We start from the raw sequence: 17491 nt of genomic DNA, 5'->3' as shown, positions 1-17491 counted from the left end.
ACAGGGGGCGTTACGAGGCAAAGGGGTGGTAGACGCAAAAAGAGAAAATACCTCATTTCGTCTTTGCTCTCACAGTCATACAGCGTCTTTGCTCGCCCATTTGATCATTTATTTTTTCTGTTTGACACGCTTTTTATGCTCGCCGTTATAAACCAGCGCTAACATTAATTAACCGCGCTGTTTTTTAATCAAAGCCAGTATAAGCCCGCGCTTGTATCAGCCGTGCTCTTTTGTGCGCACCCTTATTGTCCTGTCCTACCCCTGTAATGGAATCTTCCGCGCTAGATCATTGTCCTGGTGTAGTACTTCCTGTGATGGAGGGCTGCAGAGTGTAGACTGGCTCAATACCAGACTAGCATGTTGTAATATTTTTACAGTCGTTATATTATATCATCAATTTTTGATTGGCAATGGCGACAAATGAAAAAGCAAAGAAGAAATGTAGACAATATAATGTTGCTTATCTGAAATATGGATTTATACCATCACCAAAGAACTTGCAGCTGCCAATGTGTCTGGTTTGTGAAAAGGTATTTTCTAATGAAGCGATGAAGCCTTCCAGACTGATTGATCATTTGAAGAAAGTACATCCTAACAAAATATGTTTTTAAAATTTGACTTGGAATAATTGTGTTTTTGTATTTTACTCCTCAGAGTTTAAAAACAGTTAATCATTCATTTTCCCGGTATATTAGTTATTTCACACCTGTCCTCATAACCACTATGTGACTATACTAATAGGCCTATGTGATTAAATTAAAATGAAACGTTACTTTATATAATATAGGAATAGATGTAGATGGGGGCGTTGGGGGTCCGTTTCTTGAGCCAAAGGGGCGTTGGCTCTAAAAAGTTTGGGAACCACTGCTATAAAGTATTTACCAAACTTGGGTAGGGGGTATATAACATATGCACCTGTCAGAACCCATGATTACACCCTAGACCTGACTGGTGCAAAGTGAATGCGTTTCCACTGCACTATCCAGGTGAAATTTCACATCAATATTTAAAATTTTGCAGGGCACTGTACTTCCACTTCGGAAAGTTGGGTTTCGCAAATCAAAGTGACCTACATAGATCCATTCACCGGAAGCACACACCTGTACCTGAATAATGGCTCCGAAGTGGTAAAATTATACTATTTATCCTATTTACAGTTTACAAAAGCATGCTTTGTTGAATTCCCGTTATCTCCGACAGACAGTCGGAACTGTATATAAGGTGCACTCAGCTGTAAAGAGGATAGATCTGGATTTGTTCTCGTATATTATTCCTACAAAATTTGGGAATCTTCCGTGTTCTTCTTTTAATGATTTTAATCAAACAGGGCCGACATGGATTTGACATTTCATTATGTTATTAAAGATAATAGTTGCATAAGCTGATGTCCATTTAAGTATTTAAGTATTTTAAACAGCATATATACTGACCACCAGGCCTGTTATATGATACGTATGGCATATCTGGGTGTACGCTCCACGCGTATGGATACACTTTATATACTAGTGGAAATAATCCTATTGTTGTAGGTGATAAGTTACACATGATAATATACTCTGGAAACATTTTTATCCACCTCCCACCCCTATCCTTGTTCTCCGCCTCCCACCAACACCCCAATATGGAATACATGTACGTGATTACGGGTTGGGGATATATTTACATATATTCCCATTTGTTGTATGTGTGTCTGTCGGTAAACAATTTCCTTACCTGTATTCCTGATGAACAGTTCAGTGTTTTCAACCAAATTTTGTACACATGCCAAGAAGTTTACGTAGAGCTGCCTTTTGATACTTAGAATTTCTCGTATGCAATATGTTTGTGTGCTGCCGTAGCCATTTAATTCATAGCGTAGCATAAGAAGCTTGTACATTGGGAAGAGGGTGGGTGTCTATACAGATGACCCTAGTACAACAAAGTAAATATTACATTCTCAAGCAATAAACTTGTATAAATAAAATACAGAATACGTTTCTTCAAATATTTCTTCAAAATATGATAATTGTGATTTGAACCTATAATAAAAATAATAATAATAAGTATTATTATTATTATTATTATTATTGCAGATTTTCTCGCTATTGTTTTGTTGTTAATATTAGTATTAGTGTGTGTGTGTGCTGCTATACCTGTATAACTATTAGTACATGCGATAGTATTATGGGCTTTTTGTGTTCTAAGTACTTGTTTATCGATAACGAATGTCAAAATATTTTATTTGTTTCCTTTGGCACAATATTTTATTCCGAAACTTTCACAGACATTTGACCCTAGGCAAAGTAAGGTAAAAAAAAAAGCATGCATGGAAGGAGAGCTACAATAAATCACATTAAATCCTTGATCTTTTTTCAGATTGCAGGGAACGTAAATGGAAAGGATACTCAGGATATTTTGCTGGCAAATCCATTCATAACCAAGAAAATGTATGTGCAAGCGCATGCGTGGAATAACACTATTTCTCTAAGCCTTGATGTGCGTGGCCAGCCGTATTCTTCTTACAACCGTGAGTACTGTCTCGCTTACGTTTTTGCAGTTGATTGAATTGATGCCGGTCTGTCTCTGCCGTGTTACATATTTTAAAAATATATTATGCTAAAATATACACTTGCATCAACCATATGTTAAGACATGTAAGCGACATACGCATTCACGGACACAGACAAAAATACATACATGCACTTTGACATACACTTGGAAGTATTATATGCAGCTATAGGAAAGCATAGTTATATAAAGAGATTTAGATATATTAATCTGTATGCACTCATCGCTGATTGATTGATTCATTTATTCCTTCCTTCATTCATTATTTTTGTGTATTTAGAGAGCAGCATATACATGGGGTGCTATCCGGACTATGGATCCGTTTTTACACTGATGGGCGCCGTTGCTTCAGTCGATGAGTGTAGGGTACGGTGCAACCGCACGGGTTATCCGCTCTCTGCTCTTGGTAATTATAGATAAGCTGTTTCTTTTTCAATGAATTCCAATAATGGATCAAAAAGTTTTTAGATGGAAGTTAAAGGATGTGTTTAGTAAATATCAAACGTGAAAGATAAAATAGCATGCTTTTCCGAAGAAGAAAGACATAAATAATAGTACTATTTTTGTTGAATGAAACTATGTAAGTAGTAAATGGGGCCACATTAGGGACAATGGGACTTAGCATTAAAAACACCCCTGGACCACTTTAGGGACAATGGAAATTTAACATGGAGAAAAACGCTGGGCCACTTTAGGGACAATGGGAATTTAACATAGAGTTTGGGTCTGTCTAGGGACAATGGAAATTAACATGGGAATAGAGTTTGGGTTTGTCTAGGGACAATGGGAATTGAATATGGGATTTTTTTTTTTAAAGTTTTTTTTAAAATTTAAATTTAAATTTAAATTTAAAAAAGGGGTAGGCAATGGAAAGGCTATCTCTTTTCGAGAAATATGGCTGGCCCTGAAAAGGGCCTTTGGGTTTATGTTAATATTAATATTAACATAGATGGCATCTGTCACATCTTCTTCTTCTTCTTCTAACTCCTTAACTTCTTCCACCAAGTCCTCACTTTTTCCATTATTCCTTTCTTCTTCTTTTTCTCCTCTGGCATCCAGTCTGGATGGCCCAAGGCTCTAAACTTTTCCTGGACTTTGATCCAATTCTCATTCATCCTCTCAAACTCTGTCTGTTTCTTTTTGCTTTTCACATCTTTTCTTTCTTCCCTCCATTTCACTTTAATCTTCTCTACTTCTTCCTCCATTACTTTTCTCATCAGATCTTCCCCTTTCTTCACCTTCTCCAATCCCCATTTTACATTTCTCCACTCTGTCCAGTACAATATTTTTTCTAGGAAGCACCGGACTTGGATGACATGATCCAGTTCTTCCTTCAAACTTCCCACTCTGAAGTAAGGTGGGTTAATGAAGCCTCTTGACTTACTGACTTCTTCTTCAATCATCCCTGCTATGATATCTCTTGCTGTCTTTAGGCCTTGAACTTGACTCGTTACAAAGTCTTTCATATCTCCATGCCTCCATTCCTCTTCTATTCTTCCTAAAACATATTCTACATCCATTATCCAGAAATAGATGTCTCTCAATAAATTAAATAGAACTGATACTTGAGTCATTTTTGTCTCAGTTATTCCTTAGAATGGTTCCAACATCAAACTTTGTGGGTTCTTATAGTGAAAGCGTGGACGTGATGGAAAACATCCCCTAAAAAACATAAAATTGATCTTACCTAGATCATGACCAAACAACGCGCGGACGTGAAGGAAAACATCCCCCTACTTTCTCATTTCATATAATAAAACCAAAACTATACTCTCCACATACGCTAAGAAACAAGAAACAAACCCATAATCTACTATTTACACAAACTTACGTGAGCAGTTACAAACACAAACACAAACACACAAAATAAACAATAAAGAAACCCATAATCTACTATTCACACAACCATACCTTAGCTCTTACAAACACCATCACACAAACACATACCCTCACATTTTTTTCAAAAAGAGTTAGTGTTTATATTCACACTCCTCTACCTACACACATTGGCAAATCGATCGTTATTTCTTTTCTAGAGTATTGGGTAGCCCTGAAAAGGGCTGTTTTTTTGGAACTTCATGGACACCTGGTTAATGGTGACACCTTCCAGGCCTGGCGCCACATACACATCTTGTCCCCCAGTTACTTTTTACCTTTTTGGGGGAGAGAGCAGAGGCAGGATATGTGGCTTCAGAATCCCAATTTTCGGTTTCTGGAATTCTGAAATTTTTTCTTCTTCTCTCCTTTTCCTCCTCTTCTTCTTTGTATCTTCTCTCCTCCTCTTTGTATCTTCTTTCCTCTTCTTCTTTATATCTTCTCTCCTCCTCTTCTTTATTTCTTCTTTCCTCCTCCTCTCTCATCCTTCCGTCTTCCACAATGGCTTCGGCGGCCAGTTCATTCAACAGGCGCCTGGCATATTCCAGATGCACATGAAGTTCCAACAGTTTAGACAGTCTCGTGTTCATTTTTGGTGTTGATCAATCAACAAGGGTAACTAGACTGCCCAGCGAGTTTCAATTTATAGTGAAAGCGCGGACGTGAAGGAAAACATCCCCCTAAAAAACATAAAATTGATCTTACCTAGATCATGACCAAAAGAAACAACGCGCGGACCTAAAAGAAACACTCACTCACCTTTTTATGCTACCCATCACTATTTTAAAATTTTTTATAAATCACTTCAATAGACTATCCACATACGCAAAGCAATCCAATCTAACTCCAAATATACACCTCAAACACCAAAACAAAGACATCATTTTAATCTACTATTCATACCAACTTACTTAAGCACTTACAAACACAAACACACAAACACATACCCTCACATTTTTAAAAAAAAGAGTTAGTGTTTATTTTCACACTACTCTACCTACACACATTGGCAAATCGATCGTTATTTCTTTTCTAGAGTATTGGGGTAGCCCTGAAAAGAGCTGGGGGTTTTTTGTTTTTTTTTTTGTTTGCTATGGCATTCTTTGTTAGTTTCTAAGAATGCGATGTCCTCTGAGGATAGACTTTCTGGCGATAGGTCTGCTTCTTCGAAAAGAGAAGAAGAACTCTTTGGTGTCGATACGACAGTCGACAAAACCTCTGTCAGCTTCAGGTTGCTGCTGCTGTTGTTGTTGTTGCTGCTGTTGCTGCTGTCTCTGAAGTCTGTACTTCTCTGTCCATTCTTCTTTTTCCCTGTTCATTTCTTCTCTGAAGAGCTCTTCTATCAGGTCTTCAGTGATTTTTAACATTCTCACATTCTCTATTTCTTCTGGCTTCGGTATCAGACTGTGTCTGACCCTATGCAAATTCACGTAGGCTTCGTTGAGCTTAGCTAGTTTGGAGCACATCTTCGTAGGAGGATGAGTCGACAATGGATGGTTAGACTGGAAACAACCCCGGTTCTTAAAGTCAAAGCGCGGACGTGAAGGAAAACATCCCCCACACGGTTTTTGAGTCACAACGTTTAGTGAGTGTCATGAGAGGGATAGTAAGAAATGAAAGAGCATCAATCCAACATTCTTATAGCTAAACAAAAGACAAAGGCATTTTTTTCAAAACACAACATTTTTCATTCAAATATCACTTAACACTAAACAACAACTCTAACATTTTTAACAATAATCCAACACTATAACATCAAACAATTTTTTCAAAACACAACATTTTTTATTCAAAAATCACTTAACACTAAACAACAACAACTCTAACATTTTTTAACAATAATCCAACACTAAAAGTTTCTCCACTAGGTAAAGAGGGATAACAGTCTTCCATGGTTTCTAGTAATCTAGGATGACTTCTCTCAAACTGTTGATTTCTATGGTATTATCGAATTCTGCATACAGGATGACGTTCACCGTTTCATCAGGGTCTCGGTCTTTAAACTGAATTTCCACACGAATCTGGCCGGATTTTATAGGGTGGAAATGTCCCTCGTCGCTGCCTTGGTCTGGAGTGAAATCGAAAGCCCACAAAGCGTAGCCTCCTGCATAATCCTCGTACGTAATACCGTGACTGGTATTGGTTCCTAACTGTCCGGTGGCTTCGTACAGGGACAAGTACGATCTCAAGTAATTCTTCTTGGTAAAGTCAGGTTCGAAAGGTCGGGTACACAAGGTCTTGCCATCGCAACTGACTTTGATTTTGGACACGCCAAAGTGTTGAAAGTAGAAAGGATTTTTTTCGGCAGCTCCGTTGAAGGCTGTATTCTCGACGATACCAACGATCAAACGTTTGGGTAACTGTCCTTGGAACAGATGATCTTCGATCATGGATCGCTGTCCCTTGGGAATGGTGAAGGTTTTCACTTCCACGCGTCGTATGGGATACTTGGCGGTCGTTCTGCTCAACGTCTGACTGATGTCGTTTCCCACTTTAGGTAACACTTCCACACGGCGTACGTAGAGTCTGGCTTCTTGGATTTTGGTTTTGTAACCGTCACTATCAGCCAATAAATGGAAAGCGGTACTGCTGCGATTCAGTCTCAGGCAGACATCCACCCCGTTCAGCAAATACTTTTCTTGCAACCACATGTCCAAATGCAAACGATCCATCAGTTCTAAACTTGTGTCGGCTCCCGTGATTCTCTTTCTTCGTTCTAGAAATCCATCATTGTTGTCTTTCTTTTCATCAGTTTCCAATATTTCAAACTTGGTAGGTTCGTCAGCTTCCCATACCATACAGGCATTGAGATGAGTGTTCTTGGCATCTATTCCGTACGTCAAGAGATTTTCCAGGTAGGCACGATAAGGGTAAGTATCCATGCTGCTACTGACCAGTTTGTTATTCAAGTACAAGTCCACTCCACTGAACAAGGAATGCATGAAATTGTTGACGGGAGCTACTGCTTCATCGTCTATAGGACCTCCAGTCTTATCTAGAATTTTGACTTTCAGGTACAAGTAACTGCTATTCAGATCGATGTAATCTTCGGGCTGTCCTTTGATTTCAAACTCGATGGGAGCGGAATCGGTCAGTGAGGAGACGGGGTGAAATTCCACCCACTGGGATTCTTGCATCGTCATCATCGTGGGGGGCATGGCAAACAGGTCCAGTTCCGTCTTGGAACAAGCGCAAGATTCTCGGTGCATCATTTTTTTTGTCTCTTTTCTCAATAATCGAAAACGTCTAAGTCTCGAACGGTTCTTCTTTTCTTGGCCTTTCTCGCTTGAAGTCTGGGGAAAGGGTGTTTTCTTCGTCGTCTCTTTCTGCCTTGTCCTTGCTGAATGCCTGACTCGGTAGCGTGCAGGGCATTTATAGGTGTCTCTAGTTGGCCTAAAATGTCTTTGCCCGTTTGCAGCAAGACATTTTTGCCTGCCCTCATGAAGGCTTCTTTAGGGTTTTGTTTGTCGATGATGACATTTTGGAGAAATTCTTTGCCTTGCGTCAGTGCCGCATCTTTCAAGGCGTGCAATCCGCGTGTCACCATCGGTTTCGACACCGGGGCCACCGAACGAAAGGCCGATTTTAACATGTCTCCTAAGCCGTGTCCTCGCTGTCGAGCAACCCCTCGGTACACTGGATACATGACTTACTTACGAGTCGTGAGAGAACCGTTTTCGAAAATGGAGTTTCACCGTGACTTTTCCTTTGGTGAATGGAATATTTTGTCCCAGATCTCCTTTTATAGCAATGTTGACCGTGTCCAAATACGACTTACTGATAGGCAAATAGTGAGGATGGACAAATTCGCGGTGGACGTGGTAAGTGTTTCCACCTTCCTAGTCAGTGTTCGTGGCAGAATCCACTTTGAAAGGAATGACACGCAGTAACGGTACGGAGGTGTGTCCCACCACGTTGTACTCCACCACATCGGAATACACGAACATCAAATTCAGTCCTTGGTTCAGTTCTACCGGGGCACGAAATAACTTGCTAAAAGACTCGTTGTCGTAAACGATGGGTAATTCGTTTTTCTTGAGCATGGCCTTTCTCATGTCCATGTCTCCGCCCAACATGTCAAACAATTCAGGACAAAATAAAATGGACAGGATTTTACTTCGTTCAAATTTCATCAAGAAGCGACGAACTGTTTTGTGGTACTCCATGGTGACACTTTTGTTGACATGCTCCAAAGCTTTCAGAAACACGACATTAAACCTGGAGGCTACGGTGCTAACCAAATGTTGACCACTAAAATAATAGCCTGGGGGAATGAACAAGTGATAGGTGGTGTACTTTTGTGTACGGGTTTTCTTGTCATATTTGACATTGCTATCCATCCACTGTTGCATTTGCTCGTCATGAACTTCCACATCAAAAAAATTTTGATTGGGAAGGACATTGAGGACTTGAGTCGGGTGAATGATTTCTACTAAAGCCACTTCCCAATGGGCTTCGTGATCTAACTGGATTGCCTGAGGTAATTTGGCCGTGTAACAGCACAACGTGTTCTTGGGAAACACCTCCATGGAACTGTCACTGGGTAAAGTTAAGTAAAATTGGCTTTGGTGACTCATAATTCCAGAGTTCTGTGGCTGTCCGAGGGGTTAGTGGACGTCAGAGGCGTATCTCCGTCTAAAATGGGGTTCTGGTTGTGGTTGAAGTGGTGACTGGCACTGGCACTGGACACAAGGTTCCCGGGGTTCCCGTTCGAGGTGAATTTCAGGGAGGGATTAGGAAGCAGGTAACCGATGCAACTGCTCAATAAAATGGTCCACAATTGTTTGTCTCCTTGTTGCAAACTCAAATTGGCGATGGCTGCCCCGATGACACAATACACCACGAAGATTTGGCAGAAAAAGACGATTTGCGTTTTAGGCACACGTTCTCCACACCACACCCACAAGGGTTGTTTTTGTAAATCTTGCACAGAAGAACTAGGGGAAGGAGGAGTGGTCGACGTAGCTGCGTCTGTGTGAAAAGGCATGATGGTCACTTCTTTTTATAGTCGATGACTTGCGAAGCGTCGATCCAAGAATCAAAACTGGGTGGATATCCTTTCCAACGTACTTTGACTTCTTTGACACGTCGTTTGCCCACTTTACGGGTTCTGCGTTCGAGAATGCTTTCGATGTCGTACACGTCGTCTTCTTTTTTGGTGACACGTTGTAACTCGGGCAAATAAAACGTTCCTTTGAGCACTTCTCCGTTCATGTCTTCCAATTTATAGACGGCAGGATGACGGCCATGCACTCGTCCAGTGACGCGAAACAATTCGGTCGTCCAGTTAGGTAAGTAACCTTTGTCGAAAGTGCGTTTGGTTTTGCCAATGCGCACCCAATCTCCTACGGCCAACATTCCACTTTTCTTGGGGACAGCCCTCGTCGGGGACGTAGCAAACAGGCGCTCAAACACCAACACTTCGTTGTCGGGAGTCACGTCTTGCAGGGAACATCCGATGCTTCGATGGTAAGATTGGTTGTACGCTTGCACCAGGTGCGGTAAGATGTCGATGTACTTCAGAGTGTGGTGATGCGTAAAATATTTCCACATGCGTTCTTTCAAAGTGCGTTGAAAACGTTCCACGATGCTGGCTTTGGTTTCGGGATTCTCGGTGGTAAAAAAATGAATGTCACGTTTCTTTAATTCTTTTTGGAAAGCTTGGTTCAGAAATTCGGTGCCTTTGTCCGTTTGCCATCGAAGAGGGTGACGACCGCTTTGTTTCAACACTCGTTGCAGGGCTCGCACTAACTCGCTGCTCGATTTGGAAGTCAAGGGCACGACCCAGGCAAATTTGGAAAAGACGTCGATGACACAAAACAAATATTTGTAGCCACGATTGTAGCTGGCCAAATGAGAGACATCGGCTAAATCGGCTTGCCAATGATGATCGATGCCTTCCACTCGGGTGCGACTTCTGGCAAACTTGCGTCCAATGGGTTTGTGTAAAGTGTAGGTAGCTTGTTCTTGTAACCATCGTTGCACTTGAGGTAAACGGAGACTTTTCAGTCGCGTTTTGGCAGCACGATACAATTTTTGAACTCCTGCGTAACCTGCAGGATGGGAGGGATCGTAGTAAATGCTGGCTAAGACTTTTTCCATTTATTTGTGTTGGTTGGTGTGTTAATAAGGCACCCACTCTTGGAGGATGCTACTCTTTTTCTCTTGGGGTATTTTCTTGGATTGCAATGCTTTGCGTGTGCGACCGGCAATAGGTGTTGAAGAGGAGGAGGATGTCTGAGCGGGGGATATCGGTTCTTGATTCACTTCTGTCTTCACTTCTGTCTTCACTTTCTTTTTCTCTTGTGATGAAGAAGGGGTGGACATCATCTTTTTAATCCATCCAATTCTGGAGGTAGGTGGTGTTGTTAACTTGCGTACTTTTTCTGGTGGAGTTTGAAACCCTTCTTCTTCTTCTTTTCCTTTTTCTGTCTTGGTCACTGGTACTGGTACTGGTGATGGTGCTGACTTTTCATCAAGGTCTTAAAATCTTTCAGAGTGGGTAGAGCTGTTTCGTCTAAAGCTTTCTGGTGAAAGAGTTGCAGTCGTTGCAAGAGTTGACCGTACTTTTGCGATTTTTCTGTTTCGGACAAATCTTGGCGATCCATCAAGGACTGCAATTCGTGTTGTAACTGGGACATCTCGCTCAAATTGGGATTGGGAGGTAAATGCGGGGTGTGTTGTTCTTGCCACCGATGGTATTCCATCCATCGTTTGTAAGGCACTAAAGCTAGTTTTCGTCCTTCCATGGGGTTGTCAGGGGTCGATTCTGAGATCTTGGAACTTCCGAGGCCTTTTTATCTTGCTCCCACCAGTCCTCCCAACATGGTTCCCAAGACTCCTTTCAGTATGGGGCCTAGCAAGAGAGGTAAAATACCTCCACGTTGCACTAACATCTTCTTTTTTTGACGAATGGGAATTTTCTTTTGAACCATTTGGCGAAGAACGTGACGATGTTTGCCTAAGCATTGTTTCTGGTGTTTGGACAAAGGGATCGTGCCTTTCAAAACGTTCAAACAACATTCGCACACGGTATCGATGACCTCTTTGGAGGCCGTTTGAATGAGTTTTTTTCGTAGGGGTGGAGAAGCTTTGGACAGGACAGATAACATGTCCCCATGTTTGGCTAAACGTGGTGGCAGTCCTTTCCTTTTCTTTCCTTGGGGTTTTCTGGAGGGTGACATCTTTGAGTCTTCAGGAGCACCAAAAAACACTGATACCCCGACTTGGTCACAGGCCTTTTTTATACTGGAACGCGTCGCCACTGATTGTCTTAACGTCGTATTAGTTTGAGGACAGGCATGACACGTCGTGCAGGGGTACGTAACGGACTAAATCGAGCCAGTTCTTGCTTGGACAAATCCAGTAAACTTTGTAACATGCCCGATCTTTCTTGAACTTTGATTTTGGGAGAAGGTACTTTGTGAGCAGCAGCCACTGCCACTAAATTGGAAGGTCCTGCCACTGGGGAAGTTCTTTTGGGGGTCATCAACGGAGAAGTTCTTGGTGTGATCAACGTCTCCAAGTACTCTTCAGTTCTGGGTGTCATTAACGGAGAAGTGGACAAACGTGAGGCTGCCGGAGACGTAGTCACCGCCGTGGCAGGTCGTGGTTTGCGAGTGTAAGGTTGCGTCCTGGCCGAAGTGCCTCTCTTGCGACTAGTTTTCTGTGGACTTTTCTTTTTTCTGGGGACTTTTTCTCTGTTTATTTTTCTGGGGGCTTCTTTTCTTTTTCCGGGGTGGTGGTGTCTGGTCAGAGGAGGGTCCTGCCACTGGAGAAGTTCTCCTTGGGGACCTGGTCTTTCTCTTTTTGGGGCTTCGTTGGACTTTTGTCTTGGGTATAACTTTGGGGGCATTAGGATCCCATCTTAAGAGTGGGCGAATGATGACCCCTCCTAGAGTACCGCTCCCTCCAGGTTTCAAAATGATTTGTTTTTTGGTTTGAGTGTCGATGCGGGGATCGGCCAGTTGGACCAAAGCGACTTTGTTTCGATCAAAAAAGCGTTTGCTTTGATGAGGAATCTGAATGATTCCTTGGAGTAACTGACGTGCCGTCACCGTGAACCATCGTAAGACTTCTTTGAGACTAGCTTCTAAGACAGGAGCTTGTGTTTGTGGATCTTTTTCTCGACTGATGCCATACAAGGCACGAATCAATTTGACGGGAAGATGCGACTGAAGGGACGTCATGTTCGCACTGAGAGTGAGACAGACGAAAAAGGGTCTGAGGTTTTTATAGATTTTTTTATGTGGAGTGAAATGAAGTCGAGGACGGAGACGTGTACAGGACAGGCCCTCCGTCTTGGCACCAGTGGTGAAACAAGTGGGTACGAAATCGCAAATCCTCGGGAGTCGTAGGTTTCAAATCGACGAGTAAATAGGCGTGTGGAGTTTGAGTGGCATCGTCGTACGCCTGAGTCAGCCAAGGCGTTCCTAACTGTTTGGCTAAGACTTGCACTTGCGATTTATCTCGAGGGCTTTTAAACAAGACCACGTAATGCGCATTGAGACTGATGGTGCGATGGGCTTTACTTTGTTGAAACAAATTTTGGGTGATGTAAACGACACTGGCATTACGGTGATGCCCTTTGCGCGTGAACCACAGTTTAATTTCTTCTTCGTCTTCTCCTAACATGTCGTCAAAAATGACCAGATGGGTTTGACGGGAGTCAGAGACGATGCCGTCGTCTTCTTTAGGAATGCCTTCCACAAACACGATGGAATCGCCTTGACTTTCTCGCAAGAGGCTGTACGCCGATTGCCACTCTTTGTAACACCACACGATTCGTTGAGGGGGTCGATCGATCAAATGATGTTCATGTTCGATCAAACGTTTGACGAATTCGGTTTTGCCTGAACCGCTAGGTCCAGCAATGAGCATGTTAAAGGGATGGCGAAGATACAAAGCCTCCCAACTGGCACGATCTAAGTGTTCGTCGATGACTTTGACAGTAGAGGAAGACGGAGCAGAGACAGCAGAGGTAGCCATAGTGTGAGAAATGTCACTTGTGACACGAAAACAAACAAGACAAGAGTTTATATACTTTTTTTCAGAACACGTTTATTGAATGTTTTTTTTCAAACATGAATATGAAAGACAAAAATACATAAAAGCCAAAGGCTTAAGTACAAGAATAAAAGGCACATGATAACCATGAACGTGGAATAAACACAAGTGTCTGTACAACATGTTTTGGGTAAAGTTCTAACCAGTTCTATAGTAGGGGGTAAGGTCAAACAAGTGTCCTCCCGAAAGGGTCTTTCAGGCCTGTCCACGACAGTCCCGTCCTGGGTGACGGGTTCTTCTGGCACCGTCACTAACACGGGTTGAAAAGTAACTTTTTTCCTTGAATAACTCTCGTGCATACTGGGCCACCTCTTGGGTCCAAGCCAAACCAATCTGGTTTCTTCTTCGTCAACGACATGGTAAGTTACTTCAATGAACAATGAACTATCGATCTTGCCTAGGGTTCCTTTTTATATACAGACCAATACCGACGTGACCGTACGGCAACGTAAAGTGATTGGGAAGTCGCACTCGCTTCTGGTATACAATTTGATAGACTTTTTCAAAGGGTCGACTGACGATGTGGTGAGTGGGTAAACGTACAATCTTGTTCGGTTGATAGGTGGTCACTTTAAAGTTTCCATTCTCTCCCGATTGCAAGGCTTCTTTCAATACCCCAAAGTTGACCACTCGACTGGTACGATGATTCAGAGTCAGTCCTTTCACTTTGCACGTCGTGTGCACTTCTCCTTGTTTGTCCCGGTATTCGTAGCCGTAATTTTTGGGGCCGCCACTGACGAAACTTAGAATCTTGTCGTCGGGATGCTCGTCTGTCCAGGCTCCTAAACGGTCTCCTTCGATGTCAGGGTGATGTTGAATCGGGTGATGGATGTAAATGCAACTGTCCGTGTCAAAGTACAGGACGCGTTCCCCTAACAGTTCTAAAGCTTCGTACAATTTTAAGCGAGCATGGGCTGTCACGTAAGCCGCAATGATGACATTTCCAAAAGGGTCGTCTTGTACAAAGTCCAGATCTTCTTCGTAACTGACCAAGATCAAATCCTCTCGAACGACGTCGACGTGTTTCATGTATTTGGTTTTGTCGTGAATCATCTGGAAGTAGCGGGAAGGTTCTGTCAAATATTCCGTCTTGGGTAAACACGGTCGTTGTGCCATTTTACCCCACAAGCAATTTAACATCACTTTAGCAAACGATCGTCTGCCTTCGTTTTTCTCGATGTGGTCTAAAGTGATGCCTTCTTGTTCATAGTATTTCTCTTTGAATTTTATTTGGTCTTCGGGAGTGTGACACCAGGAAGGATAGCCGCTGGCTTCTTGCTTCAGTTTCAAAAAGGCATCCACGTAGTTGGCGAAAATGCCTTTCTGAGTAGGGTCACCCTTGTGGTACTGTTGTGTCTTGGGAAAGTGGCAAATTTCGTACACTTCTAACAGTTGGTATCCCATGTCCAGAGCTTTGAACAATTCTACGCTGACCCAGGTTCCCGTCAAGGCCCGTTCTTCCTGGGTGTGATGACAAGGCTGATCTTGGTTGCACGTTTCGGCACAATTACGGCACAAGGGAAACATCAGTTTGCCTTGACAATGGTGAGGTAAGACGGGATGGTATAGATTCGTGGGAGGCAAAACTTTGCACTTGATCAAGCCTTCGTATTGTCGAATGTTTTTCAGGTCGATGTGTTCCGTTAACAATTGCGGGTGCCCTACAGGAAAGCGACAATATTTGCACACGTAGGGATACAGCGAACACACGTCCAAGTATTTGATTTCTTCTCCTTTCTCTTCGTCGGCTTGGTACAGCAAACAGGTGGCATTGGTCCTTCCTCCGTACAAACTATCCCTCGGATTCAGCGGGTCCATGAACTGGTAACTTTCCACGAGGCGTTTAAACTCGGGATCGGTTTTCAAACGGTGATCGTATTCGTGTTCCCACATTTCCACCACTTGGTATCCTTGCTGTTCTAACTTTAGGCGCCGCTGACAAGTGTCCTGGTACAGGTCTTCCATGGTCCGTTGTAAAAACTGATTTTTATTGTCTCGGTCAGGGTAGCAGACGGGACATCCGTGAAATAAGCAACCGTTAAACTCGTACACGATCTTGGGGTTTTCTAAGTCCCAGCCATCGACCGAATACGTTCCGATGGTCTTTTCACCCCCTCCGTTGCGGGCATGCTGAATCCACTTGTCTTCCTTGTCGCACAAGTAATGTAACCAACGTAGGGCTTTGACCGAGTATTGACGTTTGACAAAGTGGGTCGTTTGAGGGCTAATGACAGCTACGGTGTTTTCAGGCATGAATCGTTGTCGATACACTAAGGAACACGCTTTGGCAATGGTGCAAGCTTCTTTCAAAGGATCGACCCCTCCGTGTTCCATGAACAGTTCTCGAAATTTTCCACAGCAACGTCGTAAAATGTCCACGTCGGAACGACAATACTTTAACATTTCTTCCTGAAAGTCGAAAGGGTCCGAGGCGTGAGCTTGGTACCAAGCGTAGAAATCTTCTCGTTGTTCGGTACGCATGTTGTCGGGGTCGTAATAGTGAGCCTCAGGTAAATGGGGTAGAACGGCATGTTGATTGGCTTCCGTATTGAAAAAGTGTGGAAAGTACCCTTTAGCCATTTCTGTCATTCCAAACGTTTTAGGCATTCGACTCAAAGGCATGGCCAAGTAACTCATCGAATCTTTAAACTGCACTTGTCCCACTTGCATGAAAATGATTTTGGCTCCGTTCAAAGTGACTTTAGGACGTTCGGTGCCATGTTCCGTATAGTACCTCAAAAGAAACTGTCCATCGTATCCGGAGAAATTGTGAGCCATCACCGTGGCATGACGATGGCAATCTCCGTAACGTTCGATGTCCTCTTGGCTCCACGTCTTGTCGATGGGGTCTAAGACCCATCGAGCGAAATCGGCTAACGTGTTCGGTCCCCGAAAGATTTTTTCACGTCCTCCAGGAATCTTGCTGCAGTGAGGGCAATGACTGAAGATAGGTTCTTGAATGCACTTCTCGCACGCTCGATGAGCCACGCAGAAATTAGGAATGTGAATGCCGGTCTCTTGCATGCATTCGAAATCGAAAAAGATGAAATTGCTTTTCTTCTTGTGACCGTCCTCTTTCTCTGGTGGGGGTTGGTATTTTTGCACGTAGCATTGGTGTTCCAAGTCGACGATGTGGTGACAAATGTGACATTTTTTCTTTCCTCGACATACGTGTGCCTTGGTACTGTTGGTACGTATGCCTTGTCTACACGTAGGGCACAATCTCAGGAGTTGACAAACACATTTCTTCTGTGAACCTTGTGTTTTCAAATGTTGTTGGTAACAGGTAGGGCTGACAAACGTGCGCAGACAAGTCGAACAAGGCACTGGTTCTTCGCTCAGACAGGGTGGAGAGGCCAAACATCCTGGGCATTTCCATCCACAATGCTTGTGTTGCTCTCGATTGTTATAACCATAATCACATTTCTCACAGTAATATCTGTATCCCAGGAATCCGGTGATAGTGGTAATGGTATCGAAATGGTCATTGTGATAATAAACATGAATGTATTTTCCGTCCTTAAAGTCTTGGCCTCGAAACAACAGAGGTCCGCGCATTTCTTGAGGGTGCACTTTCAAGGTGTAGCGTGGAGGTAGGGCATCTTGCAATTTTTGCATCTCAGGAATGCCACAGGGTGTGTCTTTGGGCAGGCCAGCTTGTTGCAACAGGAGTTCTGCTTCGTTTCGTTGTTTGGTTCGGTTCGATTTTCGAATGTTCTCCCAGGTTCTTTTCCATTCTACCGTGTCGTTCTTGTTGGCATAGGTTCGTCCCACCACGATGGCATGGGCTAAGCACATCTGGTCTTGAGGGTTGTTAATTCGGACGAGACTCTTTTTGGTGTTGCGAAGGTCGTCCACCAATAACATCTTTTTGCGTCCTGTCCCTTGAGGAAGAGAGACGTGAGCCATTTTCAGTGTGGCTTTACCATCGGTGATGTCAAACTGGTCATTAGATTGTTGTACGTGTTGAATCTTGTCCATGACTTTGGAAGGGGTTAGTTCT

General features: G+C 43.0%; 1 protein-coding gene across 1 annotated transcript in view; it reads left to right on the top strand.

The window, feature by feature from the left end:
• LOC149791464 (uncharacterized) overlaps positions 1–17491 on the top strand; it is an 85394-nt gene that overhangs the window by 55457 nt on the left and 12446 nt on the right. Inside the window, exons 26-28 of the mRNA XM_089969427.1 lie at positions 1021–1127; positions 2356–2506; positions 2828–2953. Of these exons, the coding sequence (XP_089825553.1) occupies positions 1021–1127; positions 2356–2506; positions 2828–2953 (384 nt within the window). The remainder of the gene's footprint in view (positions 1–1020; positions 1128–2355; positions 2507–2827; positions 2954–17491) is intronic.

The sequence above is a fragment of the Sinohyriopsis cumingii genome, chromosome 9 (assembly GCF_028554795.1).
Source record: "Sinohyriopsis cumingii isolate HCF-2022 chromosome 9, ASM2855479v2, whole genome shotgun sequence".
In the NCBI taxonomy this organism is placed as follows: domain Eukaryota; kingdom Metazoa; phylum Mollusca; class Bivalvia; order Unionida; family Unionidae; genus Sinohyriopsis; species Sinohyriopsis cumingii.
The sequence above is the reverse complement of the archived record's forward strand: the minus strand, read 5'-3'. Positions and strand labels throughout refer to the sequence as shown.